The 18,071-nt window shown below is 34.6% G+C and overlaps 1 protein-coding gene across 1 annotated transcript; it reads right to left on the reverse strand.

Moving 5' to 3' along the window:
• Window positions 1-220: 220 nt before the first annotated feature.
• On the reverse strand, window positions 221-17,220 carry LOC127832088 (solute carrier family 35 member E3-like). Its single transcript, XM_052357277.1, has 6 exons — window positions 16,813-17,220; window positions 13,520-13,630; window positions 11,696-11,851; window positions 10,208-10,290; window positions 8,598-8,710; window positions 221-3,580 (listed from the first exon to the last, which is right to left on the reverse strand). The coding sequence occupies exons 1-6, from the start codon at window positions 17,203-17,205 to the stop codon at window positions 3,504-3,506; spliced, it is 933 nt and encodes a 310-aa protein (XP_052213237.1). The 5' UTR covers window positions 17,206-17,220; the 3' UTR covers window positions 221-3,503.
• Window positions 17,221-18,071: the final 851 nt, after the last annotated feature.

Raw genomic sequence — 18,071 nt, forward strand, 5'->3', positions numbered from 1 at the left:
GCAACCAAATTTTTTGACGTAGGAACGAAATGAAATGACGTGCATAATGTCCATATTGCCATCTATCCATGTTTCAAGTTTCATGAAAAAATATTAAGAACTTTAAAAGTTATCGCAGGATCCAGAAATGTGTGACGGACAGACTGACTGACAGACAGAGCGCAAACCATAAGTCCCCTCCGGTGAAACCGGTAGGGGACTAATTAAAACACACACAGAATTTCCCACTTAACATGATTTATTCATAAATAATAAAACCAAAACAATACACCCATTACAATTGTCAAACATCTTACGTTTTGATGCTAATATCACAGTACACCATATTGTAAATCATTGTCATACAGTGCCTTTTCTAAACTTGATTATCACTAACAATGATTTATATCCCCACTTATAGCTTTCATACAGTTGTAAAAGTAAGTGCTACACAAAAATGTTTTATTTAGATCTTTTATCCCCTAGCATGACATTGACAGTACCATATAATTCCCGAATAGTACACACGGTCAAATAAAGAATTAAATTTGTGCAAAGTAAAAAGTTTAAAACATCATGCTGACATTGACCTAATGCATTATACATTGTACTATTATTTTATACTACTGTATGCTGCATTTATAAGTTTCAATATAGCATTCAAGTTAAATTTGCAAAAGAATGTTCAAGCTACCAATGCTGAAAGTATGAACTAAACTGTGCAAAAAAAACACAATAATTGTGTGCCTGTCTACCCTACAAGAATGATCCATACAAAGTTTAATCAAATGCTTATCATTCATCATGCATGGAGACAACAGACAGACCAACGGACAGACAGACAGAGTGCATGTTGGAAAAAATTTGTTTCACATCCCTGCAAACTTATTGATATCAAAATTATAATTTGGAACACATGCAACTGTAATATATATATATACATAAAATTCATGAATGGCTCATAATTCTAATTATTCAACATTCAAAAAGATAATGGTGATGAACAAAAATGCAGTTTTCGTATGAAATGTCCATAAAAAGTATTGTTGCAAATTGACTTTCAAACATGTCCCTTTATGAGAATTCAAAACTACAAACAAATGGCACATTGTTATTGCATCATAGTAAAGGACTGCAAAATTAGCGTAGTTCATTTAAATGAGTAACAATAGAAAAAATAACAATACAGCACTACACATTAAGCAACTAGATATAAAATCGTTTTTGTTTAAGTGAACAAATTTGATGGATTTCATCGTTTTTTTAACCCCTGAGCAGTCACAATATCAATTTACATGTTATATTTTTCTGAAACATTCGTACACAATTTCAAATACATCTACTGTATACTAACAATGTTTTTACATTTTGATTCAGTTTTTGAGCTTTGAACATTTTAAAAATCAATAAAAGGTGATTACCTCCAAATATCTGAATACAAAAATACATGTACTTGTATTTGTATTAGACAAGGTTTCATCACAGCTTAATACAGAAAACTGCTCATGCCCCTGGCAAACAGCTTGTAAAATGGACCAGAACCATCAAACTCGGCTGTGATATGTTTCGAAAAATTGTCCTGACGAAATTTCTCATAGAAAGGGTCAATAAATAAGGCCTTCTCAACATTAACAATGACACACACCACCAGCGACAAGCGACGGACAAAAAGAAACCACAAATGCTCACCATGAGCAAATCTTATGAGCTAAAACCAACACACCCAGTTATACATTCCAAATATTACTGATCACAAAATCACAAGCATGTTAACAAGACTATTTGCCTTTGCATTTGTTTCAATAATGATTTAAGTTTAAGAAACCCACAAACCAAAATATAAAATAAAATAATATAGTCATAAAAACATTGACAATAAAATTTGTTTGAAATCTGAATTGCAAAATAGACACAACAGTATGCATTTTCATTTAGATATCAAACTAGTGTATCCATTAAAACAATTGTTTCAAATCTGCAATGATTCAGGGATTAACATATAAAGAACTATTAACTTTTACTGTCAAATTAACAAGTTATTGAATTTTTAGAAATATACCTATACCAATATGTCACTTTAAAATAATATAAAATAATGATATAAAATAATTTGACCCCTGGGTAGTTAAAAGAAATGCAAACCACACAATAATAAAAAAATAAAAAAACAAAAACAAATAAAAAGGAGAGCAAATTTACATTACTATTAACTATATATATAATGAATTAACGAAATACATAACTAGCAAATTGATGGAATGTGACTTATTTTCACTTATCAAAAAGATTGAGCCTAAAATGAAAAGATTCCAAAGCCAACAATAAGCAACAATAAAATCATAAACATATAAGAATGTGTTTTTGTTTGCAACAAATTCCTGTTGAAGATATCATTGTCAAATATATACTGTGGAATATTTTTGTATACACTTTGATTGATGTTCATGCACTGTGTTATAACTTTAATAAATTAATAAACACTAATATTTTGATTTCAATATTTAAGTTTTGACCTAAAATCTTGGCAAATATTAACAGTAGTGGTTTCATTTCAAAATGCACCGCATGCCTAATACCACAAGCAGAGCTCCAGATAAGGATTCAGTCTAAAGGGTATTGATATTATTGTTAAAGCGTATTTTACTCCTTTGTTTCAGCCATACTTGGTATTTAGGAATATTTAGGGTTATTTTCCATTTCCATAGACAACTGACAAAGTAAATGGTGTGTTTAATCTAGAAATATTATTATTTGCTATTTATTAAATCTAAACGGAATGAATTTTAAAGTACGATATGAACAGACTTTCTTTAAAATATTCCCGCAGGAGCCGCTGGTCGCTTTAAACGTCCCTTTTATGATCAACAAACATGATAGGCCGCTATTTGTGTATTACAAGCTTATTTTGATTGACTTACTTTTGATTCAAAGGTTAACTTGCACTAAAAACTAAACTGGATTATTGGTTAAACCGGTTACGCACTTTAATCGATTTAAAATACGTACTAAGAATAGTATTGCGTTTTGTTACGTACTGGGCTTATTTTTAATGCGTTTTTTTTTTTCAATGCGTAAATACACAGATACGCCTCTTATCTGGAGCTCTGACCACAAGTATGCAATTAATATTGATTAGCCTCAAAGACAATTATAAATAAAGTCACTCGCTCATGGATTAAGTCCCACACCATTCACAATTTACCATCATTAAACTAAATCATTTTAAATGTTCATTAACATCAATTTTATACCATCAGAAATATATATAGCTGTTTATTCTAGATATTATGCAGCTGTTTATTGTAGAAATTACGTAGCTATTTATTGTAGATATTGAATAGCTGTTTTTTGTGGATATTGCGCAGCCGTTTATTGTAGATATTGCATAGCCGTTTGTTGTAGATATCATATTGTCCACACCACAAACTTTTTCTTCAAAGAAATGCGCAGAACAAAAAGTGTGTTTTTATCAATTTGTCATCGTCTGTCAAAACCTGGGCAAGAAATAACCCACAACCGCACAATTATACAGTAGCTTTGATGGCAGCTGGGGTGGGTACCTTGTTTTCCTGCATCTTGAAATGTGTGTATGCTATGACTCCTGAAAAGACAAAAATATTTGTATAGGCAACCAAACCCTTTGCATGCTGGGAAATTTGTCGTCTGCTAAAATGTGGTCTGCTGAATTTCTAAAATTAGCATTTTCTTTGATTTTTTTTCAAAGAATACTATCAGAATAGCAAACAGTTTGGATCCTGATGGATCCAAACTGTTTGCAAAGGCCTTCAAAATTCGGTTCCAGCACTGAAAGAGTTAATTATATGCTTTTCTGTGTTTTATGGGGAAATAAATGTGATTTCAAATTGGTTAGTCACTATTTCAAAAAGTGAAAAATAACAGTGAACATAATCATTTCTTTCACTGATTCTTTTTCCTGGTTCCTGAATTAATGCAGTAAAAGAAACAGGTTGTAAAAAAATGCCTGATAAAAAATTGTGAACGACCTTATTATTGTGATATTAAGATGTTGTTATTCCTATGACAGTTAAATTTTTGTTAAAACAATGAAAATTTACCCTTAAACTTGCATATATAGTTTTTAATTTATACATGCAGCCATAGGATTCAACTCTTGTAATATGTAATGTTAAACATACAATATTTTCCATATGTGTTTTATTTCTTTATTTTGTACTTCAATCGCCATTACAGTCAGGATTTAACCAAATACCAAACTGCATAATACAAATGTAAAAGCTAGAATATTTTATGAAACTAGAAACCTATGGCATAATGCAATAATTTGTGCAAGTATTGATCTTTTTGGCAGCTGTGTATTAAAGCAGAATAAACATAGATGAGTTATTTTTAGACTTAAGGTCATTATCAGCAGTGCCATACAACTTCAGCATAAATTAAAATAATGGTACACAACAATACCATAACAAAGTATACAGCATCCTATTGCTTTAACCCTTTCCCCCATAAAAAGCAAAGTGAAAATGACTTTTGCAACCAGCCAAAAACCAGAACAGCGTGCGAGTAACTCACAGTCTGTTCAGGTTGTATGCTGTTTTCTGCTCATCAGTAACTAAGGGTTGGAAATGAAGCCTTTAAAACTTAAATTTAGCAAGAAAGTTATTTCATTAAATTTAACTTTCTAAGGGACTATAAATGCGTCAAAATACGTATCTAAATGGTAAAGGGTTCAGTAAATTGTGATGTTCATAAGACAAACAGAACAAACATTCACACCAAAATAACTACTGAACAGAAAACAACAACATCTCTTGTATCAACATAATATAATAGATATGCTTGAAACACTGATACTTCAAAACAGCAAAAATATCTTTAAAGGTAAAATCATAGTGATTTTTTTTTGCTTTATATTTTACAGCCTGTGCATTTTTGATTGGGAAAAAAATGCGCGATGGACCATAAAATTAGGAAAAATTAAACATTATTATAATTTTATAAATAACAGTTTACCAATTGTTTATAAGTGCATGTTTAACTGCTTTCTAAAATCTATATTATACAGTATTAGGGAATTAAACTCATGTTTGATAAACTCAAAACACCAATTATTGAGCTTATTTTAAAAGTTTGACTTATTTTGGCAAATTTTGGCAAATTTTGGCCAAATTTGGGGGAAAAAATGTTAATTTTTGCTATTGGGAAACAGCCTTTTTTTAAATTTTACAATTGGGAAACAGCCCGTAAGAGGCTGTAATTTGTCAAAATTGACTGATTATTGTTCACTCTATTAGCAAAAATTAAATACTATAATAATATCCTTGATTTGATCAGTTTTTGTTTGGGCAATTCAGTAAAATAATATTTGAGGATCAACAATGAAAGTTTTGTATCTCATATAAAAAGGGGCATATCTACGATTATTACAATATAAAATTATTTAAAAAAAATATATCTTTAAAAATGTATTTATTAAATGGTTGCTTAACACAAATGTCTGGTTTTTATAAACGCTTAATAAAATATTTGGGCCATGCTCTGTGAAAAAGGGTTTAATGCATGTGCGCTAAGTGTCGTCCCAAATTAGCCTGTGCAGTCTGCTTCTATGATATTTTTTGTTTCAAGAAAAAACTGTCTTTTAAGCAAAAATCAAATTTAGTGTCATCCCTGATCAGCCTGCTCATTTATTTTTATAACTATAAAACTATAAAAAGTTGTGCCCAGGATTTTTCATTTCTAGATGGTAGAAAATCAGTAGAGGTAGTATAAATGAAATGTAAATAAAGCATTGTTGTATAACCATGCTAAAACAACAACAACAACAATTTGGTAGTTAACAATTGATTTAACTCAATTTAGTACAGAAATTGAAGTTGATCATTAATGGACTTCCAAATAAATCAGCCTAGTAAGCACAATTTTTAAGCAAATAAGCTTGCATGGCTGCATATATTGTGTTTAATTCCTCTACCTACCAGTATATGATATTTGTTTAAGGTAAAAAAAAATATATTGGAGGCGTTCCGACTACAGACCATGGGGACAAACAATCACAAAACTAAACCTTGTCACAACCTTTCTGGGATACTCATTGATGACAACAGCAACACAGTACACTGTACCTAGAAACATGACATAACAAACATGAAGTACAGCTTTGTCACTAACTAGCCTTTACCAAGAATATGCCATATATCCAACAACGCTCTGTCAGCTATATTCAAAGGGCAAATAACTCAAAAACATTGGCTTATTGAGGATGACTCTACACTTAATTGTGAGAATATATTTATAGTTTCAATTTAATTGCTTAAGAAATGTGGCAAACTTATAGCATTGGACTGAGTGACACCAAAGTTGACACAATCTGCAGTAGATATTTTATCCAAGAGGGATTGGTTCCAGGGCTGGTGTTCACAAAGCTACTTAGGGAAATCTTAACTCAGGTGGTTCCAGAGCTGGTGTTCACAAAGCTACATAATGTACTTGGGGAAATCTTAACTCAGGTTACACCTTAAGAGAATTTCAGATATTGCTTTTTATGAAGTTTTTATCTTTCTAAAGTATACAATATTGATAAATTTAGCAAATATTTTCTGGTTTAAGACAATTTCAAGTTAATAGGTCTCAACATATATTAACCAGAGACTTCAGGATTTTTAGGAATTACATGATTTTGTGTATATTTTCTTTACGGAGAAACGTATGTGGATACAGGGCCAGGATGAAATTACCATCAAAGCCCATTATATTTACCGATAGACACAAAACTGCCACATATCTAAATGTAATGTCATCTTTTATCAGTATGCATGCATTTCTTTTGACCTTGCAGTCAAAGATAACCCATGAAAGTGCAAGCACTTATTTCCAATGGGGTCCTTTGGTTTTGCTGAAGAGACAGCAAGCAGACGAGACAGTATTGGGATACAAGGAATCCGGGTGCGATACCCTAGCTCTTTGCGAATAGATCCTTTGTTTCTTTTACGTGCTCAGTGTATAGCACCGATACACGCGAGAATTACCTGGGTTTCATAGCAGTACATCTCTAGTTGAGCGGGAAACACTTAAAGCATTTCTGAAATTTCCAGTGGGAATTGAACCAGGGACCTCTGGAATGGTAGACCAGAGTGTTACCACTCGACCACCGCACCACCCATAACTAGTATAACTACAGTTCATCAATTCTTTCCCACAACTTTTTGTGACATCATTCAAGCCAATTAACAAGTTGTATAATGGTTTCAATAAACCGCAATGCGCCCAATTAATTATTTAAACCTCAAGCAAAACACATTTTCTTATTGTATAATAATACTCTCCATCCTTTGTTTCTCGAACAGATTTCAATTAATTTTTACTAATGATTATCTATTAAGAATCTACCCAAGCTTATTATTTTGAATTTTTAGAAGACATAGAATAGTTTATACAACAGGAAAAGTCTATTTTTGAACACAATTTATCAGAGCCACATGGGTAGACGCCAGTGGAAATGAAATCGCAAAATTCTTGGGCATGACCATCTTGATGGGCCTTGTGGAAAAGCACAAAAAGTGAAATAGTCTAAAATAATACAGTATCAAAATTAAATTAGAAAAAAATTGAGTGTACCGATATTCAAACACTCTAAAGAGCAAAATCTAATATGCTACCACTTGGCCATTCAGGCTTTAAAACTTAAAACAATTAGTGATACATGTACACTGCTAAGTTCCATCACCTCTCCACTAGTATATGTAGTGCTTTAGATTTAGCTCCCATAGACCCAAGGGTAAAATTCTAACAAAATATGTATTCCACTTTTTTTTACATTACCATTGGTTTAGATTCATCAAAATAATATAGCTTTTAACTCTTATTAGTTAATACATTGTAGTACATTTTTCAAACATACAAAATACTGTACAAAAAAGTCAATTAAAATACAATTAATGACCCAATGTAATTAAGTCCCTTTAAAACACAATACATGATCAAATGATACAATGTTAGATTTTGCTTAAAGAGGGCCCGGGTTAAAGTCAGTCGAACGGTGTGTTACTAGGACCCTTACAAGCACCAACCTGACAGGGTGGTCAAGATTTCAGTGTGTTAATAGGACCCTTACAAGCACCTACCTGACAGAGTGTGTTACTAGGACCCTTACAAGCACCAACCTGACAGGGTGGTCAAGATTTCAGTGTGTTAATAGGACCCTTACAAGCACCAACCTGACAGGGTGGTCAAGATTCCAGTGTGTTAATAGGACCCTTACAAGCACCAACCTGACAGGGTGGTCAAGATTCTAGTGTGTTAATAGGACCCTTACAAGCACCTACCTGACAGGGTGGTCAAGATTCCAGTGTGTTAATAGGACCCTTACAAGCACCAACCTGACAGGGTGGTCAAGATTCTAGTGTGTTAATAGGACCCTTACAAGCACCTACCTGACAGGGTGTGTTACTGGGACCCTTACAAGCACCTACCTGACAGGGTGTGTTACTAGGACCCTTACAAGCACCTACCTGACAGGGTGGTCAAGATTCTAGTGTGTTACTAGTACCCTCACAAGCACCTACCTGACAGGGTGTGTTACTGGGACCCTTACAAGCACCTACCAGACAGGGTGTGTTACTAGTACCCTTACAAGCACCTACCTGACAGGGTGGTCAAGATGCCAGTGATCTGGAGCCAGTTCAGGTGATCATGGAACAGCAGATATCCACCAAGAAGTGTCAGGCAGAACTTCAGGTGACCCACCATGTTATAGCTGTAAATGCTGTTAAGGATCTTTGTTTTAAAAAATTCTTCAAGCTCAACTGCATCAAATGCCTATGGCTTACTGAGACACTCAAGTCCTTTTTCTAAGTAGAACCTGTACTTGATGTTGTATTTTTTAGATGACTGTGTGGACAGTTCAAGAATAGGTTTAGAACCCAAAACCTCATGATAGGTATAAAGACACAATATCCACTAAGCCAAAACAAATAAAAGATTTCAATAATGTTGGGACTTGTTTTGCTAAGCTAATTGTGATCAATATACACCCTTAAAATGAAATGCAGTTCTGGGGCTTGTTTAGCTAAGCTACTAAGTATCATATTTAAACGAACAGTTAAAATTCATGGAAATTTTTGGACTTGACATACTTATGAAAATATAAGACTACAAGAGCTTGTCACAGTAGTGCCAAATCCCCGCCGAAATGTGTTTGTTTGTAGGACAACATTTGTTTCAGAGAGTAGAATAATATTTGTAAAAACAAATATGCTCCGGACAAAAATTTACTTTGAAATTAAATAAAGGGAGATAATTCAATCACTGAGGTAGATGGAGTTGTGGTTCTTAGTCAATGCACTTCTCCTACTTGCCATCTGTTTATATTTCAAGTTTTAAGTAAATCCCTTCAGTAGATTTAGAGCTATGCTCCGGACAAAAACTTACTTTAAAATTACATAAAAGGGGAGATCATTCAAAAACTAAGGTAGATAGAGTTGTTGTTCTTGGTCACTGCACTTCTCCTAGTTGCCATCTGTTTATACAAATGTATTTCAAGTTTCAAGTACATCCCTTTAGTATATTTAGAGTTATGCTCCGGACAAAAATTTACTTAAAAGTTATATAAAAGGGGAGATAATTCAAAAACTAAGGTAGATAGAGTTCTTGGTAACTGCACTTCTCCTAGTTGCTATCTGTTTATATTCTAAGTTTTAAGTAAATCCATTGAATAGATTTGGAGTTATGCTCCGGACAAAGTTTTAGCCGGACGGACAGATGGACGGACAGACGGACAGGACCAATTACTATATCCCCTCCAAAAAAAATATTGGCGGGGATAAAAATGCAAACCAGTGATTCTTTTTGGCTTTATATTTTACAGCCTGTGCTTTTTGGATTAGGAAAATAGCGGGATAACCCATGCAATTGGTAAAATTGAAACATTGTTAATATGATAACAAATAAAAGTATCCCAATCGTTTATAAGTGAATGTATAACTGCATTTTCAAATTTATGTTATAAAGTGTTACAAAATTATATCCCTGTGAAAAAAAAATCAATAAACCAATGATTAAGTTTATTGAAAAAGTTCTGCATCTTTTAAGGGAAATTTTGGTAAGATTTTTGGGAAAACATCTTACTTTTTGCATTTGGCAAACAAAATCCCTGCACACATATAAAATACATTGTAATTTTTTATAATACCACTTAAAATCAATACACAGAGTCTATTAATTCATGCTTTATCACCACTGACAGGAAGGATACGTGACTGGGGAGGTGTTACCGATGATCCAGAAGATGGACAGGTTCACGGAGAACGCTACGACTCCGGAGGCCAGTACCATGCCCTGAAATGTACACAATAAAATGTGTAGCCCTGTTCTACACATTGCATCACAGAGCTCAAGATAAGATGTTTGATTTCCTCAGCACGAAAATCTGAATCACTACATGGGTGGTTTAGTTTTTTTTAGCCTCACTAAATTATAGGCCAAAGATCTGAAGCCTATTTGAAGTACACTGCTTCTTTTATAGTTTCCAATCCTGCACCTCTAAGTTGGTCACTAAAAAACATGAAAACGTGAAATTTACTTATTTTTGATTTCCCAACATAATAAATAAAGGGAGATTTCAGAAAGCACAAACATGAAAAGAAACACATAATTTAACGTGAAAAGCATCTCAAAGGCATAAGTCGCTCAAACCCTGATTAAGCAATATGAAACTGCCCAATAAACAAGATTTGACTGACAATTACTTATCCATTCAGACAGTGCGGACATAATTGTTTGACAGAGATTTCATGAAAAAAACATGTGTTTAGTTCATAAATGGTATTTGGTTGAGATCGTCACAAACCCAATAGAAGCTCCAACATTTGGCAATCATATAACAATATTTACCATGTTAAATGTTTATCTCATTTTTTAAATAGATACACATTTTTCAAAGCTTGTTTTCCGATCGATAGGATTTTTCTGAGTATATGATCATAATTGTCGCAATATGCAAAATGTTTCTTTCCAGAATTAATACTGTCTAAATCGTCATATAACAAATTGCTTTAAACTTTCCTTGGAATAACTGTATCGGTCAAATAGACCCTGAAAAGAAAACTGTAGCCCTTACCAGAGTTTCCAGAGGCCAGAGGGTGAACTCTTTGATACAAATTCAAAGCTTGTTATCCAATCCATATGATTTTTCCGAGTATATGATTTTTCTGAGTATATTATCATTTTGTCGCTATATGCAAAATGTTTCTTTCCAGAATAAATACTGTCTAAGTAGTCATATAGCAAATTGCTTTAAACTTTCCTTGGAATAAACCGTTTTTGTCTAATAAACCCTGAAACGAAGACTGCAGCCTTTACCAGCCCTCCTAGCCCTTACCAGCCCTCCCTAGCCCTTACCAGCCCTCCCTAGCCCTTACCAGCCCTCCCTAGCCCTTACCAGCCCTTCCTGCCCTTACCAGCCCTCCCTAGCCCTTACCAGCCCTCCCTAGCCCTTACCAGCCCTTCCTGCCCTCCCTAGCCCTTACCAGCCCTCCAAAGCCCTAACCAGCCCTCCCTAGCCCTTACCAGCCCCTCCGTAGCCCTTACCAGCCCTCCCTTACCCTTACCAGCCCTCCCTAGCCCTTACCAGCCCCCCCCTCTAGCCCTTACCAGCCCTCCCTAGCCCTTACCAGCCATCCCTAGCCTTTACCAGCCCTCCTTAGCCCTCCCCTGCCCTTTACTAGTCCTCACCAGCCCTTACCAGAGTTTCCAGAGGCCAAAGGGTGAAAACTTTGCTGAGGTTGATTGGCTCAATGAAGGGAATCACCACAACCAGCATGAGTGCGGACAGTGGTGCCTGGTAGTATAGTAGTTGCATCGAGTTCACCTGGAATTCCTTCTGCTTCTCCCCAACCCACTGAAATTGTATGGTATAGTTTGATCCCAATTAACCCTTTCCCACTTAGGTATGTATTTTCATGCATGTGTAGTCCCTTAGAAAGTTATATTTTATTTAAGACATTTCTTACTAGATTCAAGTTTTAAAGGCTTCATCTCCAAACCTCAGATACTGATGAGCAGCAAACAGCATAAACCCTGACTGTTACTCGCAGGCTGTTCTGGTCTTATGCTGTTAGCCATTTACACTTTGCTTCTGAGTGGGAAAGGGTTAAAGAAGGTCTGGCCCTGCCATGTGGGATTCCACTAGGTTTATTGATCAACCATAAAACATTATCAATATTTTCTTTCAGCTAACAAATGGTTTACTCGAATTTTACTGCACTGTTCCATTTCAACAGGGCTTGAACTACACTGTTGAAATTGAAGCTGCAAAATATGCTACCTTTGATACCAGGGCAACACAATTGGATTGGTTTCTTATTATCATGATCAAAGTCACACAGTTGATTAAAAAAATATTTAAAAGCACATTTAAGGGACATCTATTTTACTTGGAAACATTTGTTATTAAAACAAATAATAATGTTAGTAATAACTTGATTTACTTCTGAGGCATATTGACAGCTATTACAAAACAAGAGATGTGTTAGTAAAAACACAATGCCCCCTATTGCACCCCTTTGAAGCCATATATTTGACCTTTGACCTTGAAGGATGACCTTGACCTTTCACCACTCAAAATGTGCAGCTCCATGAGATACACATGCATGCCAAATATAAAGTTGCTATATTCAATATTGCAAAAGTTATTGCAATATTGCAAAAGTTTAACCAAGGTTAAAGTTTGCAGACAGAATGACAGACAGACAGGCCAAAAACAATATTCCCCCGATCATTCGATCCAGAGGCATAAAAAGAAAGAAATTATGAAAATTATAATTACCAAAGCTTTGTCACTTGAACAATTGCATCACATTTTTTGTACATGTAGACTGGTCAGTAAGATTTCCAGTCAAATCAAATTCTATATGTAGTTACATTTCTTTGAAGGATTTGTGCAATTTTCCTTCAACAAACTTAAATCTTAATGAATGAATACGTTTTTTGTCACTGTGACCTTGACCTTTGACCCAGTGACCTGAAAATCAGTAGGGGTCATCTGCCAGTCATGATCAATGATCCTATGAAGTTTCATGATCCTAGGCGTAAGCATTCTCGAGTTATCATCCGGAAACCATTTTACTGTTTAGAGTCACTGTGACCTTGACCTTTGACCTAGTGACCTGAAAATCAATAGGGGTCATTTGCCAGTCATGATTAATGTACCAATGAAGTTTCATGATCCTAGGGGTAAGCGTTCTTGAGTTATCATCCGGAAACCATTTTACTATTTAGAGTCCCTGTGACCTTGACCTTTGACCTAGTGACCTGAAAATCAATAGGGGTCATCTGCCAGCAATGATCAATGTACCTATGAAGTTTCATGATCCTAGGCCTAAGCGTTCTTTAGTTATCATCCGGAAACCATCTGGTGGACGGACGGACCGACCGACCGACGGACTGACAATATACTCCCTCTTCTTTGAAGGGGGGCATAACAAAAAATTGAAGATATGTAGTTTCAAAAACATGACTAATAAATTTATTAGTAATAATACAAGTTTTAAGTTTTCATTGACCATACCACTTGATACAAAGACGTTACAAGGACACCAACTGTGGCGAATATTATGCCGATTAGACTAAACTTGATGTCGAACATGGAATTCAGGAATACCCCCACTGCAATTGGTATCTGTAAACAAGAGAGGAATGTTGGTACATGTACATGCAAATGCGGATATTAAATGAAAAATTGTCTTTGTTTTTAGTCTATAAACTTTTTAAAATGAAGGCTGTAAACTCTTTTTTTCCAGTAAATTCAGTGATCAGTGCCAGAAAAGTGGACAAATGAAAACCATCTGCAGTGTGATGCATAGCTACAATAAAAGTAAATCAATAAAGTAAACAAGAAATGATTCTATTTGAGCTCTATTTGAACATAATAACTGCATTTTATGCAAATTTAAAGTGACGACAAAAACAATTTTGTTCAGGGAACCAGTCTGAATGATGAAGTGGTTTAAAGGATGTCTAAGATGAATTACTTACATAAAAAAGATTGTCACAGTCTTGTATCTTACAATATTAAGCATATTGTACTTATCTTGTTACAGAAAAATACAAATTTTAAAAGGGTGTGTAATTTTAAGATAATATATAAATACAGTTGTGCATACATACTATGAATATCTGAATAATAACAAGGATCCATGCATGCAAGTTTTAATGTTGTTATGTGAACTGGCTAAGACAAGGACTACTTTGTCAGACTCTGTTGACAGACAGCAGTGCTTTCCACAGGAATTTTTTCAGACATCCTGGGTTTGGCTCACAAGAAAACAAGATGTGTTTGTGAAACACAATGTCCCCCTATATGATGTTTGACCTTGAAGGATGACCTTGACCTTGTGAAGGATGACCTTGACCTTGACCTTTCACCACTCAAAATGTGCAGCTCCATGAGATACACATGCATGCCAAATATCAAGTTGCTATCTTCAATATTGCAATAGTATTTATAAAATGAGCGATTTTGGCCACATATATTTGACCTCTGACCTTGAAGGATGACCTTGACCTTGACCTTTCACCACTCAAAATGTGCAGCTTCATGAGATACACATGCATGCCAAATATGAAGTTGCTATCTTCAATATAGCAAAAGTTATTGCAAAATGTTAGTTGGCGCAAACAGACCAACAGACCAACAGACAGACAGGGCAAAAACAATATGTCCCCCACTACTATAGTGGGGGACATAAAAATATGTTTGTAGTCGTTATTAGGTGCGTTATGACTCTTCAAGAAAAATTCAGCTGTACACAGAATTGATAACGCTATATTCTTCAATTGTTTTAACCATTTCCCGCAAAGATACATCTTGTAATCCCAACTCGATCGATTCCCTAATACATCCCTATCAACCCAACTCGATTACTGCATACTACCTACTTTCCTGTCTCTATTCATGACCCGATATCCCCGTATATTCCATTTTTGAAACCAAATGCTGGTAAATATTAACTTTAAATATGCTTAAGAATTTCATAAACACAAACGTTCGCCATTTTTCTTAAGTATGACTGTATGAAATTAGTTTTGGCATAAGCGACTATTTTTAAGATTTGATGAAATAGTCCAATCAGGACAAGGGTATTCCCACAAAAAACGCGTAAATCACCTGACACAGCGATTTTTTTTGTCCAATTTGGGAAAAGTACCCGTACCGGTCCAATTGGGAAAAATTGAGAACCTGAAAATTGGGAAAAATCGAGTCGTGAAACCCTCAAATTGGGAAATTGGTGAATTTGATTTTATGCTCCCAAATACTTTAAAATTGATTCTAAGTGTTTTCAAGCTGTCAATATTATATTTACCTAGGTTCAAACCAGGGTTTTTTTTCCACTTTTTGGGAAGATAGCCCATGGCTTTGGAATTGGGAATTTTATCGGCATTTTCATGAAATTGGGAAAATAAATTCATTAGCCTTTTTTTCCACACGAAAAGTCCACTGATTAGGGAAATACTAAATTTGATATAACTCTTTACAATCATTCAAATTAAAAGAAAAAAATCATATAATACTTTGTTAGATGTAATTGAATTACAATTGAGATAAAATACACATAAGACTTCTTTCTAAAAAAAAAAAAAAAAAAAAAAAAAAAATTTTTTTTTTTTTTTTTTTTTGGAAATTGGGATTTTTTTGCCACATTTTGGGAAAAAAGTATACTTTTTGGTATTGGGAACATAGCCGAATTTCGGCTATAAAATCGGGCCAAAAAAAAACCTGCAAACCATAGAGCTGCACAGGGAAACTAACAAAATGTTGCATTTCCCCCCCCCCCCCAAAAAAAACATGTTTTTTTTTGTTTTTTGTTTTTTTACCTTAAATTGGGAATTTTTGGCCAGCAAATGGGAAATTTGTATTTTTTTCCTAATTGGGAAAGTGCCGTTTACTGCTACTTTATAAAGAAGAAAAAAATCGCTGTGACGTGATACAACAATTGTCAGATGCACAAGCTTTCAATGCTGATAACATAATGCTAAAAGTAAAGTACATGTGCTAAATACTTTTTTTGCACTTTTTATTAAGACAAAGGATCAACAAGAAATACATGAGCACTGTATATGTGTTAACGTCGCGTTAACATTCATATTCTTAAGTACACATTCAATTATGCTCATTTGAGAATTCAATAAGACATTTACAGTTGTGTGTAATGAATTTAACAATAACTTGTTAAGATGCTTTACGAGTCAAATGAATGTTTTGACAATATTATGAATGAAATGCATAGTTTTTATGAGGATTACATCCTGTTACTTCCATTATTTCATCGAGGAGGTGTACATCGTAAGGATCAATGAGTGAGACAGATTTTAAAAACCCAACAAACTGCCTAACAAACAACACACGTTTGGAAAATATGTCATATGTTATCTGTATGATTTTACTGCAGGTATTGACTCCTATAGAATATAGCTGTTGCTCGATCATTCAAAGCTTGCGCCCTCTTTCAATGGCCAATATTGACTTTCCAATACGACACTCCACCTTTAGACGGACTGAAGTAATTGACAAATGATGGTAAATCGGTTCTCAAAATGTTTGGTGAAGTTGATATTTCTATGATCTTAAGAATGTCTATTTGAAAAACTAATTATTTTTTTTTAAAGACACTGATCGGAAAATTTCAAACTCCGATTTCAAATTCAAGCACCCGGCCAGGGACCGTATAATGGAAAGCACTTGACAGGTGTCCATTTTGAATCCTGGAGGGGGGTATATATGCAGATCATCTATATCATCTATCTATTCTGTTAGTGTAGAGACTTTAATCAGCCGAAAGGTCATAATTAATTGTTACATACCACAGACAATTTCACTGGAAGTGAAAAGCTTTTTTCATAGTACTGCGTCTGTATCAACATTATACAGGGTGTTGTCATAGTTTTAATCAGCTGATACGTTCCAACAGTGTTCGTTTCAAGCGACAAATTTGTAAACACAACGAATCCACAGAAAGTCATTGCGAGTGGTATCATTCCTCGAATTGGCAAACTTTTCGGTTCGAAAATTTGCATTTGTCTGCAAATAAACAGTCCAATTGCGGTGACAATGAAATGAATGCAGGTCAATGTTATATTTGGAAATCCATAATTCGTATAAATCCATTTGTTTATTAAGACTATTAAGATAGAACAGCAAATATTCAGAAAAAGACAAAGTGTCACAAATTTCTGGCTAGGCGCCGCCATTTTCATTTCTGGTGATGTGTAACCCATACAAACGATAAGGTTGAATTACACTAATTCCATTTCTCATAGGGTCCCATTATAAAACTGCCAACTTTCAAAGCATTTTTCTGGTATCTCCTATATATCAAATTTTGCAAGACCGGTATCAATTTAAAGATAAATATGTCCTTTTTCAATAAATGCAGTCAAAAAATATGGTCTCGCAACTTCTAAGAAAGTAAAATTCGCCCAAAGGCAAGCACCCTTTATACATTCGTTCGTCTGTTCGTCCGTTCGTTCAATCAATCAATCAATCAATCAATCAATCAATCAATCAATCAATCAATCAATCAATCAATTAATAATCCATCCGTGCATTCATATACAATATGAAGTAAATCATATTTTATAAAACAAAATCTCACGACCGACACTTAGATAGTGCATTATTAATTAATGTGCTAAAATATGCTGCAAAAAAGCTCAATTGGTAGCAATTATAATGATATCAACATTATTGACATATCCGAAATATTATCTGGGGCGAATATACAGTCAACGCTTTGTCAATCAGTCATTGGTTGCTTTGTTTTAATTTCAGCTCAACTGCATCGAGAGCCTAATGCTTCAACTGCTTCATCGTTGTCTCGATCGCTTCTACACTTGGATTCCGGAGGCAAGGATGGCATGGGTGGTTATCTGTTGAGCCTCCTCCCGTCTATACCGCTTCTCATGCAACGAGACGCTTAATGAAACACTCTCGACTCCGTTTTCTGGGTAGAACCAGTACTTGATTTCTTAAGAATACATACTGAGAGTGATCCCCACAGGGGCGTCGGAAGCAACTTGACATTGGGGCGGCGGAGGGGGTGGGTATGGGAGTGGTATCCCCC

Source organism: Dreissena polymorpha, chromosome 5 (assembly GCF_020536995.1).
Source record: "Dreissena polymorpha isolate Duluth1 chromosome 5, UMN_Dpol_1.0, whole genome shotgun sequence".
Taxonomy (NCBI): domain Eukaryota; kingdom Metazoa; phylum Mollusca; class Bivalvia; order Myida; family Dreissenidae; genus Dreissena; species Dreissena polymorpha.